This window comes from Parasteatoda tepidariorum, chromosome 1 (genome assembly GCF_043381705.1).
Source record: "Parasteatoda tepidariorum isolate YZ-2023 chromosome 1, CAS_Ptep_4.0, whole genome shotgun sequence".
NCBI classification, from domain to species: domain Eukaryota; kingdom Metazoa; phylum Arthropoda; class Arachnida; order Araneae; family Theridiidae; genus Parasteatoda; species Parasteatoda tepidariorum.
Window position 1 is genome coordinate 40,080,873 of NC_092204.1, and position 22,648 is coordinate 40,103,520.

Genomic DNA, 22,648 nt, shown 5'->3' on the forward strand with positions numbered 1-22,648 from the left:
CTGGCGATAGACCAAAAAAGCCCAATCAAAGAACAAAAAATGTATTTATTTTATAGACAAGAGCATAAACACTAAGTACATATTAGATAAAAAATAATATTCCAAATCAAATATTAAAAATACATTTATTTACAAATGATATACTTTTTTACAATATACCACTTTTATCAAAGCGTTTTTCGAATCGTTTGAATTCGAAAATCAAATTCGTTTTTTTAGTTTGATTCTCTCTCAGAAGAAATCTTTGGATAGAATTGTGTCAAATAATCAATTCCATGATGTAGGCAAAAAGAAATGTAAATCATTGACATATAATACAAATAAATATATGTAAGCAACATATTTACAAAACATTTATAGAACAAAAGCAATTTTTTCTTCATCGTCTTCCCAAGTCTGATACTCAGCGATGGTTCCAGTTTCATATCGAATAGAACTGCATGTTGCTGTCAAAGTATTTTTCATCAGCATCGCTACTGTCATCGGCCCAACACCGCCTGGTACTGGAGTTATTTTACTGGCTTTCTCTATTATTCCTAAAGTTAGATACAGAAATTAAAAGGCAAATTGTTAAAAAATTATTACACAAGCATTTGTTGATGACTGAATCATTTATGAAAGAATTTAATATTTCCTTTTGAAATGGATATTGACATTAATTTATGACTATTCTTCGAAAAGTCTTTTGTTACGCAAAATTGGAGAATAATACATCTTTTTGACAACTGATGCCGGTCCGAAACAGTTATTTATGGCTTATATGTTAAGTCTTGTACATCTCTAGACAGCTCCCTTCTATGTTGATAACCTAAATGACGAGCTAACTTCTATGTTGATAACCTAAATGATATAGTGAAGTCACGCCTATCTGAAGATGAAAAATTATTGTGATCTAATTTGTTTGATAATTAAAAAAAAATTCTAACACTACATTACTAAGGCTCATAAAAATACTTAAGAATTGGGAATCAGTCATCGATTCTAATGGTTTAATGATAATAGTAATAGTATACGATAGTCAGCATAATGATAATAGTATACGATATCATGATAGTATTAGTATACGATATCGTTTAAAATACAGAGAAATATAGAAAGAGTTTCCACTCTTATGCTAGAGCATATAAATATCTTTGCGCTCCAAAATGGCAACACTCTTAACGTTTTCAGCGCCGCCCTTTGGCGAAAAGCTCAACTACTTGCTGAATAGAATTTATCGTCTTCATTTATTATTTTTAACTTATTATGAATTTATGAAGTTCTTTGGGATGGTTTGGTTTGTTTTATTTCAGTTGTGTGAAATATTTAGTTGTTAATTTTTTAAAGATGCCGAGTGTTTTTGAAAACAGAAGTTCATTTTGTAAAGTAAAATTACGATTTACTTCAATTTCTCCTCATTTCTTTCTTATTCTTATATTTATCTTATTGTCAAATATAATACGTATTATAACATGGATTATGTATTCATCCTTTTAAACTAATGGAAGAATAATTACGGAAAAGTGTTATCAATGTATATTTTTTCTCTCCTCTGTTTAAAGTAGAATTTATTATATGACAGAATAAAAGTAGACAGGAATAAATAAAAATACAGAAAAAAAAACACTTTTTACGTATAATAAAAATAAAATCTAAAGTTAAAGATTTGCTATTGATTAGAAAATTTTATGCTTTTACATAAATGCACAATGTGAAAAAAATTTCTAAACGCTAACATAAATCTAAGTAATCCAATCTTAATTTAATACTGAAGTAGTTATTGAAACGTAACATAGGAACTTAACTGTAAAAGAATAAATTACATAGAACTATTATTCTTTTATACTTACAAATTTAATCGACCACTTGTAAATGAAAATATGAAAGAGATACATAATACACCGTGGAGTGTCAAATATTCAAATCTACTGTATTAACTATAAACATTTCCTGTAAAAGTTGCTAGAGGCCGGTGTGACCAGAGGAACTTCAAGAAAAGCGTTGTGATGACATCCGAGAGGATCGTTCGTAGCTCAAAATTTTGAATATTGTTTCAAATTTAGGACTTTCAAACCAAGCTTTTTTTTCCCCTGGCATAAGAGCCTCCTCGACACGTAGACACTCACGTAGCTTAGAAGCACTTGCATTGTGGCATAGGAATGCGAAGCGCACTACTAACAGATTAAAACAAATAAAAATTTGATTTGTAATAAATGTAAATGAAATAAATTTTCAGTAATTACTTACACTATGAATTTTTTAGTGTTTTATAATATTTTACATTATTAGTCAACGGTGACTGACATAGTGTAAACGAAAAGTTCAAAATTAGTCACTAGAGACTGATATGACATTTAGCGTGTTGATATCATACTAAAAATAAATTATCTGTCTTTGTATAGAAAATGTAAAAAAAAAATTGATCTAAATCCCGTTAAAACAAACTCCGTGTAATATAAGGAAAAGAAGGTTCTTGTTTCTTGTAATATTAAACAAGCGAAAATACAATTTTCATGCAGCATTTCAAAAGCTAAATTATATTGTAAATTAAAAAAATACCATAAGAAAAAAAATCAAACAAACTATTATAAAGAAAACAGTTACCTTATGGGAGTAAAGACTTAACCTAAAAATATTTATAGCGTAGACCTCAAAATATAAGTATAAACTGCATTCTAAAACTTAAATGCATGTTTTTGAAGCACATGGTATGTTCCTGCCCCCTCAGGAAATCAGCTCTGCATTGAATCATAATATTTTAAAGCATATTAGTGCGAATTGACTGCTATCTTACGAAAGTGTTGAGACATTTCTCCGTTTAAGTTACAATCATGTATCCAACCCTTCAAGCTATCGATTAATAAATTTTAAAAATAATTAATTTTCACGATTAATCATCATACTAAGGTTGGAGAAAATTCTAACGGTATTTAAGGTTCAATGCGATTCAAAATTTCTAAACGTGTATTTAAACTTTTTTCCAAAGTCAATCATTCATAAACCTACCCCCTCACTAACCAGGATTTGTCTGTAGGTTTTAAATGTTGATACAAATTCCTCTTTTAAAATATTTTCTTCTAAGGATAAAAGTGGAAGAACTTTTTTCAACTATTAATACTTTCCGCTTTGTAATAAGGAAGAGATATATCCTTGTCTTCACACATTAGGTCTTTGTGTTTTAGTCCATCATGTACAAGTCACATAAGCAAGTTGGGGAAAAAAATCGAGTTTATAAAAAAAACATACCGTACCCAGCAGAAATGAGAAGCTAGTAGTAAAATCATTTCTTTAATAATAAAAGCAATTCTTTTCTGGCAAAACATTTTTGATGAAAGGGGTAAAACATTTTTCGACTTAAGAAACTATACTGCATATAATCGTTTAATAAGCTACAACTGTCGTAGATATTTTATTACTTCCATAAACTAGCTAGAATTGAAATAATTTTATTACCAGTTTTTTTTCCTTATTTCCGGGAGCAACTGTCAGCGGGAATTTTTCTCTTGATGATAAGTCAAGATAGAGGATGACAGTTTTAGTAATTATGTAAGTAACTACGGTTGTCACAAGTAATAATTCAAATAGAGTGTCTTTTACTTAGAAACAGTTCAGAATTTAGTTTATTATGTGGTCAGCATAAGGCAAAATTCTAATATTTAATTATAGGCAACAATATTTTCCTAAGATTAATTTATAAATAATAGTGATAGTTCTTAATTGGTCCATACAAGTAAGATAGTAACTACGTTAAATGAAATGTATTTTATGAAAACTTTCATGTCAGATATTAAATAATTAGGTACTTCTTTTACTTACATGTTTTTAATTAGAAATAAAGATATCTAAATTGGAATTCATATGTAAACCACCTGACGTAAAATCTTGCCCTTTTCTAATTTTGCCTTCTTAGCCGCGATGAAACATCGGTGAAGGCACTGAGTCGACGTAGTATAGGACCAAAGCTCTATACCCGGTGGCTGGTTGAAACCTACCCAGATTCCGATAGATAAGTACCGATTTGCCTGAGAATTGCAGGTAAGCAATGCTTACCGGATTGCCTTCATTTAGATATTGATCTGGAAATTGTATAGAGCCTAAATCTCCATTGGCTAACTGGCTGTTGCAGAGATGCTTTAGTTTAAAAAATTCTACTTATTTTTTTTATCACATCATGTGTTGTAATTTTTTTCTAATTAACTTTCAACTTAATTCTTTTAAACAGATTATAATGTAACATTAGTCTTAAACATCATTTATAAATAAAGTTTAAGTCTAATTAATATGCCAATGAAACAAAACCTAATTGATAGTAAAAATTACGCTTTTACCAGAAATTGAAATTACACTTACTGTCAAAATCAACATCACCAACCAGTTTTGGTCTTCCAGAAAGAGGGTCTTTAATTCGATTTATACCAACATCAATGACTGCTACACCTTCTTTGACCATATCAGCTTTAATTAGATGCGGTATTCCAGTGGCAACAACCAATATGTCAGCCATTTTCGTGTATTCAACCAGTTGGTCAGCTGGTGTATACCGGTGGCAAACAGTGATAGTAGCATCACCTTAAAAAAAACAAAAAGGAAAGATTTATTTTAAATTGTCAGATGTGAGTGTTATGTGTGATTTTTAGATTGCTTAAAATTTACTAATTCATTCATTTCACAGTTTGTATTTGAACAACTTCAATGAAATGCTTAAAGCAGTATCTCAGCAAGCTATACTTTTCCCGAAGTATACATTAAACTGCTAATTGGAGCTGTTTCAAAATAAATATTAAACACGTTTATTGAATTTGTGCTACAGATCAATACACTAAGTTATCTTAGAGTTTGAAACGAAAATCGCACAAGTTTTCGCCAAAAACACTCTCTTTAATAATTTGCACCAAGCACCTTATATTTATAAACATTGTTAGCACAGATACTGCAAACAGCATTTCCTTTGAGAGCTTGATCTATCAAAAAGTGCTAACAATTTGGCGAATAAATTTTATCATAAATAAAATTAGTTACCGAGGAGAATTTAAGCAAATTTAACGTGAATAAGTTTTAAATATAATGTACTAAATTTTCATAATGTACTTAAATATTTGAAGATATTATTAGGTATTTTTATTTTAAATAAATCAAAATAGGATTTTAGCAAGTTGATAGTTGTTTCTAAAATGGTTATCAATTCTTTAACACATGAAATGAAACAAAATACTCATATATGCAATCACAGCGAATATGAAATGTCTGAAATTTCAAATCATATATATTAAAATTTTATATATGTGTTTTGATGAGAACCTTTGTTCTCAACAAAAATATGCTGTTGCAAGCAACAGCTTTCGAATTCATTTATAACGGAATGAAAATTATTTCGAATAGATAATATTTATAGATTAATGTAAATTCCACTTGATAATATTTAAATAAGTAAACGTAATTGACTTCAAAGCAATATCTTTAAACATCTTTAGTTACTCCCTTTCGAATCCAAAATGAAATGACATATAAGTGCAACGTTCTACCTTTGGATTTTAAGGTTAAAACAATAGACCTGTACCATTTTGCACCTTTGCACAATCATAACAATGGTAAATCCTAACTATACTTTTCTACGAATGCGAGTAGGTTTTTACAGTGTTATTTGAGAGAAATTTTTTATATTGTTAATTGAGAGCACGTTTTTTACATTGTTACAATAAGATACAGTCCTTTTTCGCCATTTTCTCTTTTCTTCTTTACTAGGTTCTTAATACTTATTACACGGCATTACAATAGTTAAACAATTACAGCAATGTTAAACGATTCGGTAATCCAGAACTATTTTCATAATAGTTCAGCTTTGTTTTCCGAAATTTATGTTATCTCTAAATTAATATCTGTGCAGATACTGCCTTATTTTTTAAAACGGCGGATGCCTCAATTATATGTATTTAATGTTTACAATGTTACATTTTTTTAAAGATGATTCTATAAAAAATCACCACATATTTTTTTTAGTATCTGGCTTGAATCCAACAAAAAAAAAGTTGTAAGCTTGTTTTTGTGTTAAGCGAATGATAAAAAGCGAACATTCTAGCTCACATTTTAAAAACCAAGGTCTTTTAAGAAATAGATCAATTTATCACAATTAAAGCTAACTCTCAGCCTTTAGTAAGAAAGATACTTGAGAAACACTCTCACTGAATCAAAGAACTTCATTAGTCAAACTCTCAATCCCTGTTTAAGCGTTAAATTATAGTTTATTAAGCATATATAATATAATAGGTAATTTATTAATACTAATTAAGTGCATAAAATATTATAATTTATTATTCTTTCCCTTTCGATATTGCTTTAAAATAATTAAGGAATACTTTTTTTAAAAATATTTCTGTTTATTTTAACAATTTTAATAATTAAAAAATATTTAATAATTAATTAACTCTAATAATTAATTAACTAGTTTTTAAAAAATCATATATTTGTGAAAAATTGCTATTTAACTCGATTTTATATGAATGTTTTTTTTTTTTTTTTTTTGAACATATAATATTTATTTNAGTTTATAAATTTGAATTTCTTTTTNCTTTTAAGAAATAGATCAATTTATCACAATTAAAGCTAACTCTCAGCCTTTAGTAAGAAAGATACTTGAGAAACACTCTCACTGAATCAAAGAACTTCATTAGTCAAACTCTCAATCCCTGTTTAAGCGTTAAATTATAGTTTATTAAGCATATATAATATAATAGGTAATTTATTAATACTAATTAAGTGCATAAAATATTATAATTTATTATTCTTTCCCTTTCGATATTGCTTTAAAATAATTAAGGAATACTTTTTTTTTAAATATTTCTGTTTATTTTAACAATTTTAATAATTAAAAAATATTCAATAATTAATTAACTCTAATAAATAATTAACTAGTTTAAAAAAATTATATATTTGTGAAAAATTGCTATTTAACTCGATTTTATTTGAATGTTTTTTGTTGTTGTTTTTTTTACGTAAATAGTAAGTTCATAAATTTGAATTTCTTTTTTACTGGAATGAGAAAACACGTTTCACTTAATAAAACAATTAAATAAAATTGGAGTGAAAGTTTTAATTTTTACATTTATCTGATTGAATAATATAGAATATTAAATTTAATGCTACAGTTTTCCAATAATAACTATTATTTTTTCATTGTTATATTTTATGTTTTTAAATATTTCTGATTGAATAACTTTTGAAAGACACAATTACAATCTTTCATCATCATCATCATATTATTATTATTATGAATTCGCATATTGTAATCATATATCTTAAATCCACGCATTATTGTGAGTAAAATCATAGATAATTGTACTCTACCATCATACTCTCAATCTATTGTACCAGTTTTTGTATAAACAAGCATTAAATCAAGACCCAATAACATCGTATTTCGCTTAACAATCAAACTGAAATAATATAATATTAAATTGAAATTGATTAATTTACATAGCCAACTAAATTATTATCTTACAAATATTACTGGTTTTGGAAATATTTAACCGATATATTTAATTTGGTAAGGGGCTATAATATTTCTTTTGATAATTTTTAAAATGTTAATAAATCTAAATATTAAGGCCAATTAAATATAATCAAACGGAAAAATAGACAACAATTAAAATGAACAAATTTCTAAGGATGTAGAAGCTTTCTGTAGTGAAAATCTAAAAGAGAAATTTATACTAGTAATATGTTAATTTTCAATGGCTTAAACTTCAATTAGAGCTAATAATTACTAATGCTCACTGTTAATATTTTAATGACTATTATTTATCGAATCGTATTCTATGCCAAAGGTTAAGAAAAAGAAGGAATTATTCACCTGTAAGTGAATGTTTAAATTTTTTAAATACTTACTCTAAATCATTTACTACTTAGAAATGCAAATTTAAAAAAAATTATACAGATCACTTTAAAGTATAAAAATAGTTTTCACTAAATGAATTCTAATATTATGTCTAAAGATGAATTAAATGCTTCTTTTTATAATAAATTTCATTTTTCTGCACTACTAAATTAAAATTAATTTAATATTTAATATTTTTTTAACTAATTGTTTATTTTAGAATTTCGCATCGAAGTTATATTATTTCTATACAAATGCGCTAAAATACTGCCGGGCTCAGCTTTTAAGCTATAAGCAAAATAGACAACTAAAATTTTATAAGCGTGTAATTCCCAGAAATTATAAAATTTTACAAATTAAGTAAGATTTTAATGAAAGAATTATTTTTAGATGGTCTTAAAAAGAAATATGACGAAATTTAATGTAGCTAAGGAAAAAATTTATTGAAGAAGTTTTTCACACATTGAGGTGCATTTAGAACTATTTCTAAGTGATACAGCTTTCAATTTTCTGAGTAAAATAAAAAAGTTCATGAAGCTTAAATGCTAATATTTTTTCATTATTAAAAAGCATTATACTATATTGTCATCAACAAAAATAGTGAAAATGCACTTAAAATCAATAACCTACTAATATTTCTAATCCTTTAAATAAACTTTGCTTGGTTTGCTAACGCTTTAAACATTTCTTAAGTATGCACTAAAATAAAGTTTCAATTACACGACACAAATATGAAAACAACGTTGAAAATATTATGAAATATACTAATTTAAAAAACTATTAAATTCATTGAATATGAGTATTCCAATCTTCACAAAAGTTTATCTCTGTATAATTCGAACGTTACATGAACAATGATGAATTTATGTCGCTCCTCATTACAATGAATTAAATTAAATCACGAAAAATCAGTGATTTGAATCAGTTATTGAATATTAATCACATGTTTTTTTTCAAGTAAATCATTGATTTCAATCATCGGCTAAAATACTCAGAATAAGCGAGATCAATAAATGATTAAGATAATTAATTATATTTTGAAAAGATTTTTAATCTTCCTAACAATAAAATAATTTCATTTTTTTACAAGCAAATATAAAACATCATGACTGAGTATTAACAATTTTTTTTAAAAGCAATGTAAATGTATATGATAAAAAATGCAGAAGAATGATATGTGCATTTCAATCAATATTTTGAACTTGTATTTAGTATCAGAATGCATTTATAGATATAGTGTTTATTAGAAATTTTATTGTTATGTAAACTTAAATATGCTAAAATAATGTTTCCTAAAAAGTCTAGGAAAGATTCATTTACTTAATAAACATTCATTTATTTAACTTAAAAAATAGAAAAAGCGATCCAAATAAAATGGATTCTAATTTTATTTCATTCTTACCTGCTTGAGTTTCTCCATTTCCATCTGCATGCAACAACATAGCCATAGGCATTCCAACATTTTTAGATCTTCCCACAACAACTGCATTCTTTCCAAACGTCTCAACACCTGGGAAATGAAGAAGAAAAAATAGCACAACTTATTGTTAGATNGAATGCATTTATAGATATAGTGTTTATTAGAAATTTTATTGTTATGTAAACTTAAATATGCTAAAATAATGTTTCCTAAAAAGTCTAGGAAAGATTCATTTACTTAATAAACATTCATTTATTTAACTTAAAAAATAGAAAAAGCGATCCAAATAAAATGGATTCTAATTTTATTTCATTTTTACCTGCTTGAGTTTCTCCATTTCCATCTGCATGCAACAACATAGCCATAGGCATTCCAACATTTTTAGATCTTCCCACAACAACTGCGTTTTTTCCAAACGTCTCAACACCTGTGAAATAAAACAAAAAATAGCCCAGCTTATTGTTAGATGAAGATTTGACATTTTTACGCATAAGAAACAGAAACAATTATTTCGAAATATTCTTTCAAAATAGTTTTCATTTCGAAAGAAAGCAGACCCATTCATAACATTTAAGATGTAAACTAATTTTAAAATTTAAAACCTATTGCAGGGATGGCGAACCAATGGCACGCGTGCCATTTATGGCACGCGACAGAATATTTTGGGCACTCCACCGATCACAATTGTTATTACATTATGAATTGTTATTACACAAATGTTATTACGCTATGAAGCATATGTAACAATTAAATTGAAGTTCACAAAAAACAAACAAAATAATAAACAATTATTAATAAAAAAAAGTTACAAATTAATACTAAAAAAACAATTAATAACAGTAAAAAACAAGCTAACAATAAATAACTAGCAAAAAAGATCGACAGTCCTGCTTAAACTAACATCTTACAACCTAATATAAGTTATCGGTCCTCTAATCTGCTACAACAGAAGTCACACTGATGTTACTTTAAGTTAAATTACATGTATAACTGAGACATGTATACAAAATGTTTTTTTCAATGTAAATAAAGAGTTTTTAGTATTATTATTTTCCCAATAATCACGAAGTCAAAATTATTTGACGGCACGTCTATGATCTCATTAAGCAATTTTTTAGAGAAAATGGCACGTTGGTGTATAAAGGTTCGCCACCCCTGACCTATTGCATACGTTTTTGCAATTTACAAAAAAAGAAAATTCTAAAAAATATAGCGTTTCTGTTTTAAAAAAAATATTTTAAATTCTAATATATATATATTATGAGTTTTAATCAGTAAACCATTCAAAAAATGAAATACTCAAATCAAAATAGCTTTTCATTTTAAAATTCAAAAACATTATTACTATGCAAAACGTATTACTTAATTCACTCTGAATGGAGCGAAACAATAAGAAAAGACAATTGCTTCACTAGTGTAGGTTTCTAAGTTAAATGTTGGGTAAAAAAAAGTGCACAAAATTGTCATGAAAAAATTAACAAGGTATTTAAACAATTTAGTTGCACGTAGCAATAAAAATCTTTGGAAAAAAAGTGCAAGTTTTATTTTTATCAAGGTCAAAAAAATGAATCTGCAAAATGACTGTACATACCACTTCTCCGCAATAATTCCATAATTCCCAATGGAGTGCAGGGCATCAGAGCATTCATGTCCAGACAGAATCTTCCCACATTCACAACATGGAAACCATCCACATCTTTATGCGGTGCTATAGCGTTGCAAACTCTTCTCTCGTTCATGTGCTGTGGCAATGGTAGCTGAACGAGTATGCCATCAACATTTGGACTATCATTCAGTTCTCGGATGATGTCCAGGACTTCTGCTTCAGATGTGTTTGCTGTACGGAATATTGTTTCACTTGATATGCCTGAAATGTATAAAAGGATTCATCAATATTCATTCAATGTTCAATCTACATGTTTTTCAACGTAGAATTTTCACGTAAGATTCAACGTAGGATTGATTTATTATTTTAAAGCTAATTCATAAGGAAATTGCAACTATCAAATCCGAACCCAAGCCAAAGAGCATAGGAACTTGTGGACTAAGGAATTGGACAAGCTCTCTGTAATGCAGTTTTTATTATTATTATTATTATTATTATTATTATTATTATTATTATCTTAATGATAATTCACATGGAATTTGCAGCTATCAAAGTTCAAATCCGTTAACATAATTTTAAACCAAAGTCAAGAAACATGGGAACTTGTGGACTAAGGAATTGGACGAGCTCTCTCTCCTGGAGTTTTTTATTATTTTTATTATTATTATTATTATTAAACTAAACTGCATTTTTGTTACGTGTAGAGGAAAACTAAGAAAATCTTCCATGGTTAACCTGATGACAGATTGTGATTTGTCTGCTACTGGGGACATTTAACATCAGCATTGTGATCGGTATGAGCATGTTTATCAATGTGAAAATAGGATAAAATCTTCGTATTTAGTTATAGCTTTAAACTGCTTTTGCTTTACATACGACGATCAAAATTATATTAGTATTTTTTATATCACTCTTTCATAATGAATGACTTGCATTATTTCGCCCTTTAAGCATATTATATTTCTTTTTTTAAACTTTATTATGATAAGAAATACAATAATGTATATTAAGGGGGGGATGTTTGTAGAACACACTAAACATTTCTGGAAACAGAAAAGCATTTAATATGCTAGGAATATTTTTAAAAAAAATTTATACATATCCATATTGTATTATTCCTTATATTCATTGAACTGTAATACAAAAGTCTAATATTTCGATTTCAAACCTAATAGCATATAAAATTTGTTAGTCAATTCCTTCATAGGAAATTTATTGCTGTTAATAAATGATATTTGTAGCTACACTTTTTTTACTACCAAAATTTATTCCTACTTATAGTGCTGAGAAAAGTAATACTAAGTTTAGAATTTATTACTAAGAAATACTAAGTAAATAGTACTAAGAACGGGATCTAAGATTTTTGTGCTCCCTCCAGTGTGAGTGCGTTACATTACATACCAGTTTTTTGAGCAGCTTTTAGCTTGTTGTTAACGTAGACAGCACTGGCAGGATTGTCTCCAACCAGCAGCACGCTGAGATGTGGTCCTCGATTTCCCCGGGCAATCCATCGTTGGATGTCCATTTTAACCTCAGCTTGTATCTGTGCTGCTATTTTCTTACCATCAATGAGTTTGGAAGCATACTTTTTACTGAAAAGGCATTCATTGAGGTCATTTTTTAGGATAAAAAGAGGTAATTATTACTATTTCTTTTTAGATAGACTTTATATTCAGAAGTACACATGACAATCATAAACTTAGTAGTTTTCTTTTTTCCCACACTCTTTTCTTCCTATTCACGCACTACACTATCTACCAATAAGTATTTGGACACATGTGATTGAAAAGAAAAACAAACTTTATTCATAATCAATAGTTAGTAGAGCCACCACGAGAGGCAATTATAGCGTGAACCCTCCGGATCTTGCTTTCCACAAGTCCTTGTGTGACGGCTAATGGTATTTTCTTCCATTCGCCTTGGAGAAGACATGTAAGTTCCTTCACCGATTTTGGACGGGTAGTACGTCCCTTAATTCGGCGATCCAACTCGTCCCAAAGGTTCTCGATAGGGTTCAGGTCTGGGCAGGCCAGTTCATTCGATTAACCCCATTGGCTCCATACCAAGCCTTGGTGACCCTCGCAAATTGACAGCTGGCATTGTCGTTCTGGAAGTAACAGGGGTCCACTCCGTAAAACTGCTACAACGTATGAAGCACATTGTCATCCAAAATAGTGCAGTAGGCATTGGCGTTGATCTTACCATGAATGGGGACCAAGGATCCCAATCCATACCAGGAGAAACACCATTTATTTGCATAGGTATCCAAATACTTATTGGTCAATAGTGTATGTCAAAAATCATTTTTGGTTGGTTGGTTCTAATGCCACACGGGCAAGCCTGCTTGGTGAAACCGAGCAAATTTAAGGCAGAGTGTGCGATTCTTGTTCTTCAGTGGCGCCATCTATGGCCAAGAATTCGACTTCTGCCACATCATACGTCACACCTGTTTATAAGGCGGACCCATNTTTATCCAAAAAACAAATCGATAAACTCTTTCAAAATCTGATAAAAAAACAATGGATACCCAACTAATGTAATAAAATTTTATATAAAATCATTGAATTAATCGTATATTTTGGTGGATATATTTTCTAAACATTTTTTTTGTTGTTAATTTTTATGATTTTCCCATGTGCAAATCCATTTTAGGCCAAAATTCATTGCCAAAATTATTTACTAAATTATTTCTTTGTTAATCTATATAATTTTTCCATGTGCAAATCCATTTCGGGCAAGAGTGCCTCTAAAGTATATTCTAATCATAACTGAAGGACAGCTCGGCGTTTTTGACAATGACTTGGAAATTCGCCGTAACAGCGGATATTTTTCTACTGTTTGTTTTCGTATGATTTCATAATTTAACTATCATCTGCATCATTTAATTAGCTTATTTTAAAGTCTGCTTATTTTAAAGTCTTGTTTGAAACACAAAAACGTTCTTCCTCTGAATAAACGTGCCTTTTTTCTTTCATCGAGGGATTCAGATTTCTGACCCCCAAAATATCATAGGTAGCCGCAATCTGAGAAATATTGTCCAATAGGAGAGCGATTCAAAGTTAGGACCCTTAAATGTTATTGTATTATTATCATTATTATTATTTGTATTTCGCTTTATCGGGAGAACATTAAAGCGAGTAGAAGAAGTTTTGCTCACAAAGATAGAATTCGTTTATCCAAAGATAAATCCATGCAAAAAATAACTTTTAGTAAATATTTATTATTTTTTATTCTATTTAATAATAATCGAAAGAATTTTGAATTGTAAAGTATTCGATTTTTTTCATCATTTTAAAGAATGTAACTTTACATGATAAATTACAAAATGCGAGCGAAATTGGTCGAATAGTTCTTGAAAAATAACTTTTATAAAAGATCTTTTTAAAATTCGATAAAACTATTTTCAATATCAATATGACGTATCTTGTCAATTATAGGCTCCTGCACCTATGTGTTCATGAATTCATGATAACAAGAGATTAGCAAAGGTCAATCCGAACAAGTCCTTTAATATTTTTTTTCCTTCGTAATCCCACTTTTACTTTATTTGAATTATGTTTATTTTAAGAGTTTGTTTACATTTATTTATGAAAAGCATATTACTATATGCACGATTCTGTGACTATAATAGTTTTTTTATTTTTTTATTTTATAACCGTCGTTGAACAGCTGCCCCAATTTTTGTATGCATGATTATTATTGTTCAGCGCCACAGCCTTGTAATTTTGAACCTAATTCAGAAGACAAGGGAAAACTAACCCGCTATTACGCTACAGGGAGAGGAAAACCTTGAAAACCACCCACGGTTATCTTGACGTCAATGGGACTCTAACCCATGTTCCGTCTACCACTGAGGATATTTTACATCAGCTCTGTGGTAGGTACAAGCTGGATGCGGAATTCGTATCTACCAGCCATCACTGGAATTCGAACCCGGTTTACATCATTGGAAGGCAAACGTTGTCTCCCCTGAGCCATCACGGCACTAACTATGATAGTTGTTGTAATGAATGATTTTTGATACATAAACGATTAAAGAAATAAATGAAAGAAAGCGAATAAATGAATTAGCAAATCGGTAAATGGCCGAATCAGTGAATCGCAAAATTAGCGCATTAGTAAACGGCCGAATCAGAGAAGAAATAAGAAAAATTTATAGACCTTAAATTTATAGTACCTTAACTTATGGTCCCATTTTCCCCCTATCGTATTGTCTAAAAAATGTATCAAATGAGATGCAGCTTTAAGTTTTCATTTACCATTTCTTCAAGTTTTCAACTATTCTTTTATTTATCAGTTCGCATCATCGTTTCAGTTACAATAAATGTTAATAAATCATAAAAAAGTATAAATATCTATAAACATTATCAAACTATTCAAAAATTAAAAAATATATATATATAATAGATAATACATAGTTTTATCTTATATAATTACACAACATTGTCTTCTCATTTTTTGAGAAGTCTTTAAATTTTGCAGAACTCAGTGGATGAAAGTACTAAATGACAATCTTTGAATGCTTTTAAAGTCGAAGAAGGTTTTAAATACATTGGGCAACAAACAGTCGACGAGTAACCATAAAAAAATTTTCTTTTTGGCTGCAAATTTAAATGCTAAGAGTGTGAAAGCAATGCTAAAGTTAACATGGTTTTCTGAAGCTCTATCGCTAAGGAAAATAAAACGCCACAATTTAAGTGCCTTACCCTTGAGGCAATTTTACAACGTATATGCTATCTTGCTGTAAAGAATCATTTGGGCTTTATAACGGACAAACAAACTAAAATATTTTAAAAATTATTAAGCTTTTTAGAAAAATCGCCATTTTGGCGACATTTTTCCAACTAGGGGACAATTATTAAAAGCAATGCCCAATTCCCATTTTTTTTTCTCCAAATTTTCATGAGCCCTGATAATGCAGCATTGGAGTAAGTTTTCAAATATTAAAAAGCTAGACCACGAACGCTTTTCATTTTCTCAAAACTGCGTCGTTTCTCCATATTTATGCTTTGCGCCATTTATAGAATAAACATAGAGAGCTCCGGCTAAAGATAGGCTAAACTCGACCTTACAGCCGTGAGTAATTGCAAACTCAGATCAGTTATAAAAGTAGCACATTATTTGCAAAAAAGCATTATTTCATACGACTACAGAACAACATTTCCGAAAAACAAATAAACAATTCTTGGTTTCTTAAAGTCTATGTTGGCTTCAAATCAAATTTACGCAATTGTCCTAAGATTTTCCTTAGAACCTTCATCCACTGAGTACCTTCATGCAGAATATAACAAGCAGAATTGAACTTCATTCAATAACAAGCAGAATTGAAACATCCTTACCTTAGCAATGCAGTGTGAGATTTCCTAGTCAAAAGAATTGACGATGTCTTGTTGCTTTGAAGTATGCAAGCAGCAAAAGAACTGCATTTTTCAAAGTTAGCTTTTCTGACACAGAAACTTAGCATTTTGGATATATTTTTAGAAAGATAACTTCAACTAAAACGACAAAGAAAAAAACTGACATCAATACCTTAAATCTAATATTTTAAATTTTAACAAGTGATTAAAATATTTTATTATATGAATCAACCATATCTTATTCCAATCACTTCAATTATGCGAAGAAAAAATTAGAGTAAAAATAGAATATGTTTCAGTTACAAAAATGGGTTAGTCTGACACTAACTTTAGGTGTGAAATTGGAAGAATTCATTGCTGCTACATCATAGCCACCGAGAATAGACTATATGTGACTATGGCTACATTCAATTAAATGCCATAGAGCAAAAGTTTTTTCATGATGATATTATTCTTTGTGGTATATTCACAACGTAGGCTACGCTACGTATGACTTTTTTTTGCTCTACGGCTTTTAACTATAGGGTAAAGATTTCCAACCGTTTTAATCTAATTATTTAATAACCATCGTTGAACAGTTGACCCAATTTGAGACTATGGCTACTAATGCTCAACTCCGTAACCTTGGAATTTTGAACCTAATCCAGAAGACAAAGGAACTCCAGGATCAAGTATTGGGAGAAATTTAATGGACCTAATCCGCATTTGCGTAACATGGAGAGGAAAACCACGAAAACCTCCCACATTTAGTCTGGCGTCAAGGGGACTCTAACCCATGATCCGTCTACCACTGAGGATATTTTACGTCCGCACTGTGTTCGGTGCTAGCCGAGTGCGGAATTCGTATTGACCAGTAATCCCGGTTCACCTAATTGGGAGGCAAACGCTCTATACTCTGAGCCCCCAGGGCTCTTTTTAATCAGGTATCATTGACTCCTCCACTATCTCCCAGCTTTATAAACTTAAGAAAAAGCTCTAGAATTAATTACTCGCCCCTCTTTTTAAAACTTTTTCAGCATTTTTAAAGGTATTTTGATCGCCTTTCCCTGCTTTGGTAATTTGGGTGATTTATTTGACCAGATCTGGAAAATATTATATGACGCTTTAGCTAGCTCATCACAACAGCATACTGTAGTTATAGTTGGCGAGTAAATTTTCGTTTCTTAACTTGCCGGAGAGTTTTGACGTGATGCTACGTCATTTATTGATATCACTGAAGGTCAATTTTCACACCATAAATTTCAATTAAAGTATTCAATTTTACCACGCACATCAATTTTCGTGTATATTTGCATTGTTATTTATTGTAAGATTTACTCACGTAGTAATATAAGTAATCAAAATAATATGTGATACTAAGCATATCAAGAAAATGGAAAGTATTGGCCCAAGTACTTCACAAATTTGATGTCAATTCATTTGGTACCTAACACCAATGACTAGCTTTAAAATGTATAACAACTAGTATACAAAAAAATAAGGAAACTTTATAATCAACATTAATTATTAACTATAAAATTATATCTTATAAACAATAGTAAATAAACAAATGCACCTACTAAAACTTTTAAAATAAATCATTGTTCAAGCTATTAGCGAATGATTTGAATCTGTATTTTATTCTTTGAATTTTAGTATAAATTTAAAGCTTTAAAATTTTAATATGTTATGTAATAAAATTCAAGCAATAAAACTGAACTCTTAGATTTTGATGTACATCGATTAGCTTATATTATGTGCAGTGCGTCAAAAAAAGAACGAACCACCCTGAATGACTTTTGATCTAATGATCGGATCTTCGCGTTCTTGGACTCATTTTTAATAGTTCGAAAGGGTGACCACAAATATGCTAATTAATTAGCGCAGACAATATTTTAAGTTGTGAAACCAGACACAAAAACTTACTTTCTGAACAAACAAACCTTTTTTTCGACGGATTCGGATTTCTAACCCCCAAAATATAGAAGGTAGTCGCAATCTAGGGAATATGGTCCCCATATTTTGATCAGGAAAGTGATCCAAAGTTTGGACCCCTTAATGTTAATTTTACTTTTTACGTATTTCTCCATATCTAGAGAAATTTTAAAACGAATTGAAAAATATTTGCAAACAATTATAAAATTCGTTTATCCAAAATAATTTCATGCAAAAAGTAATTTTTTGTTAATATTTATAATTTTGTATTATTTTGTTTAAGAATGGTAAAAAAAAAATTGAATGGTAAGGTATACAATTTTATTGAGTAATTTTAAAGAATGTAATTTTATAAAACAAAATACAAAATTTGAGCAAAATCGGTAGAATACTTCCTGAGAAATTGAATATAAAAAAAGTCAAGTACTTAAAATNCTTTTCCGCCGGTGGCAACGTTTGCTTTGTTTTGTTTACGTTACTATTTCTCTTACACGGCGAATCGACCAATGATTGCCGCTAAAAATGCCACATGCCAAATCTAGCTGAGGTGGCTCAACATATACCGCTTTTAAAAACGGAAATTGAAATAACCAGAGAGCATCAGCTGCGGCAATCTCATACAATTAAGTTAGGCAGAAGTGAGTAGTCTTTGTCTATAGATCTCCATTTTAATATTTTGTCGAAAGCGCTTTTTTTCACGAATTATTTGAAATTACGAATTTATTTGACGATTTTTGATTTATATTACGAATTATACTATAGCACATTTCTAATAGGTTTAACGAATTACATGTCATTTATTTGAATTCAAATTTATTTTAATGACTTAGTGACTTTAATGACTTTACTAAAAAGATGTAATTTTTTAAAAAAAAAAAGTTTTTATATGGATTTGAATGATTGTTTTGAATTCTTAAAATTTTGTGCATTTGCAATGTACCTAAGTTAGTAGAGAGCGAAGCGAGCTTGGTTTGCGAAGTAAACCATATAAGATTGCGTAGCAATTTTCGGGGGTTGGAGAGCGTTAGCGAGCAGGAGGCGCAGCCCACTAGTTAATTATTAACTATAAAATAAATATATCTTATAAACAACAATAAATGAACAAATGCAACTATTAAAACTTTTATAATAAATGATTGTTCAAGTTATAAGAGAATGACTTAAATATGTATTTTATTCTTAGAATTTTAGTATAAATTTTAAGCTTTAAAATTTTAATATATAATGTAATAAAATTCTACCAATAAAACTGAACTCTTAGTTTTTGACGTACATTGATTAGCGTTTATTATGTGCAGTACGTCAAAAAAAAGAACGAACCGTCCTGAATGACTTTTGATCTAATTATCGGATCTTCACGTTCTTGGACTCATTTTTAATAGTTCGAAAGGGTGACCACAAATATGCTAATTAATTAGCGCAGACAATATTTTAAGTTGTGAAACCAGACACAAAAACTTACTTTCTGAACAAACAAACCTTTTTTTCGACGGATTCGGATTTCTAACCCCCAAAATATAGAAGGTAGTCGCAATCTAGGGAATATGGTCCCCATATTTTGATCAGGAAAGTGATCCAAAGTTTGGACCCCTTAATGTTAATTTTACTTTTTACTTATTTCTCCATATCTAGAGAAATTTTAAAACGAATTGAAAAATATTTGCAAACAGTTATAAAATTCGTTTATCCAAAGATAATTCCATGCAAAAAGTAATTTTTAGTTAATATTTATAATTTTGTATTCTTTTGTTTAAGAATGGTAAAAAAAATATAATGGCAAGGTGTAAAATTTTTTTGTGTAATTTTAAGGAATGTAATTTTACATAACAAAATACAAAATTTGAGCAAACTCGGTTAAATACTTCCTGAGAAATTGAATATTAAAAAAGTCAAGTACTTAAAATTCGATTTTTCTTTAGACTGATTTTGCTAAAATTTTATATTTTGCTACGTAAAATTACATTCTTTAAAATTACTCCAAAAAAATTGCATATCTTACAATTAAAATTTTTTTTGACAGTTCATAAATAAAATAATAAAAAATTATAAATATTTACTAAAAGTTACTTTATGCATGGAATTATCTTTGGATAAACGATTTTTATAAATGCGTGTAAAAAGTTTTCAATAATCTTAAAAAGTTCTAGCGTTATTGCGAAAGACGCAAAAAGTAAAATTAACATTTAAGGGGTCCAAATTTTTGAGCCCTCTCCTAACCAAACTATTAACAGATTGCGGTTGTCCCTTATATTTTGGGGGTCCGAAATCCGAATCAGTCAGAAAAAAAGGCATGTTCATTCAGAGAAAGTACATTTTTGTGCCCGATTTCATAACTCAAAATATCGTCTGCACTAATTAATTAGCATATTTAAGGTCACCTCCTCGAACCATTAAGATTGAGTCATAGAACGTAAGGATCCGATCATTAGATCAAAAGTGAATCAGGGTGGTCCGTTCTTTTTTATTATTATTATTTATTTATTTATTTTCACACATTCTACATTACGCAATGCGATAGTAGAATAGACAGAAATAAATATCGACGCAATTTTTTGACATGACGGTCAAGGTAAACTTGCTGTATAATTTCTTTGCCATCCTCAAGGCCATGGAACGAGACACGTAAAATAAAAAGTATTTAACTTGACAAGCAACTATTTTTTAATATCAAGCATTAGTTATTTAAGCATTATATTTTATTCATGTTATCGCTTTATAATAATTTCCATTAGTAGCTCGATTTTCCGTAGTGTTTTACTTTTTGCGTATTTGGTTGTATTTTTACTATAAGCTGTAAAAAACAATAAAACTTATTTACCCAATAGTAATGCAAAATAGTTAACTTGATAATGCAATTATTTAAATTTTGAAACTAAAAATTATTTTTTATTTAAATAAATATTGTCTTATCGTAAAGAAAATGATTAAAGAATTTCAAAGACGTTTTTCAGTAACAGGTCGTAAAAAGGTATCTTAGCCACTATTAAATCGATTTCTGTCAATTTTTATATTAAATCAATTAAAATTATGTAGTACCTTAATATTACGTTCTAACAGAGGACTTATTAGTTTATTTATTTTTTATAAAAGTTAGTGCACTTCGCAGTACTGGTAAATAGTCGCTTAAAATCATAATTAAAATGATATAAATACCTAATTTAAGCTGATAACTATGCCCTTTAAAACTATCATAATAACAAAAAAATCATTTTATTAAATAGAATAATCACATAAAATAAATATTTTAATTATTTAACTAATAAAATAATTAAGTCGAATTTAATGTAGATCTTTTAATTTATCTTAATGTAGATCTTTTGTTCTATTTTGTCATCTATGTCTACAAAAAATATTATTACAAAAAAAAAGAGGAAATAATGTGTTACATACTCCAGTAGTTATTTCTAAAAAAAATAAATAAGAAATTCTTGTGGATCATGTATTGCAAAGCTAGCAGATATAATAGACTAGATTAGAAGAAAAAAAAGCTGATATTAAATCATTTTATACATAATAATGCGTTATGTTGGTATATGTTTGAAATTTTGTTATAATATTTTATTGTGATTGGACCAGTACTATTAATTCATCAAATTTTTTGTAATAAATGTGATATAAATTGATTATAATTATCAGTTTATTTTGAATATAAACCAATATATTTATTTAGAATTTCTTTCCAAATAAAAATATAATATTTATAGCAAAGAAATTCAAAACAATTTTTATTATGTAAACAAATGTCAAACCAATACAACATTAAGAAAATTTTACAATCTAAAAAATCAAATAAAGTTTTGCTAGATTTTTATAAGAACTATGAGATAATAAATAAAACTCAATGAAAGACTCTTTAATTCATTGATAATTTATGAAATTTGTACTTAGAATATAAATTTCATTAAAAATCTTACTGATATTTGTCTGGTGTCAAATATTTCATCAGTGAAGCTTGTCGCTTTATTCTTTATCTTATGCTCATGAATGTTTTCTCGTTATTTTAATTCTACGATTTGGTGTACAAAAATCAAAAATATCACACTTTTCTAAAAATTAAATGGAGGAAAAGAAGCGAAATAATGAACTTATAAGCAGTTTTATAATAATACTGGCATAAGAAAAGGTGCACTGTCACAGAACTGGGTCATCTAATTCCAATTCCTCTCACCAAACGAGTTTCATTATCGTTTGGCATTTATAATAAATTTCATCAAATGTTCTATAACTTTTTAAACTTAAAATTTATTTAAATTTTACTAAAAAAAATAATAAAACCTTAACAAAACAAAGCTAAAGTAAGATTAATATATTAATATGACAAATAAAATAACTTTTACCTTAAAAACTGGGGTCTCAGCTGAGTGCTGAAAAATAACCACCTGTCACTTGCGAATCCAGCTGTAAAAAGGTTTGGTAACTGGAAGCAGTTCTGCCTATACACTTTCCATACTAGTTGAGCTGACATAACATTTCCTTTTGACGTTAGCCGGTTATTTGCGAAT

The 22,648-nt window shown here is 28.7% G+C and overlaps 1 protein-coding gene across 1 annotated transcript; it reads right to left on the reverse strand.

Moving 5' to 3' along the window:
* Positions 1-25: 25 nt before the first annotated feature.
* Positions 26-22,642, reverse strand: LOC107447105 (NAD-dependent methylenetetrahydrofolate dehydrogenase). The gene is made up of 7 exons (XM_016061924.3): positions 22,484-22,642; positions 16,215-16,370; positions 12,277-12,467; positions 10,861-11,136; positions 9,589-9,696; positions 4,330-4,548; positions 26-536 (listed from the first exon to the last, which is right to left on the reverse strand). The coding sequence occupies exons 2-7, from the start codon at positions 16,337-16,339 to the stop codon at positions 355-357; spliced, it is 1,101 nt and encodes a 366-aa protein (XP_015917410.1). The 5' UTR covers positions 16,340-16,370; positions 22,484-22,642; the 3' UTR covers positions 26-354.
* Positions 22,643-22,648: the final 6 nt, after the last annotated feature.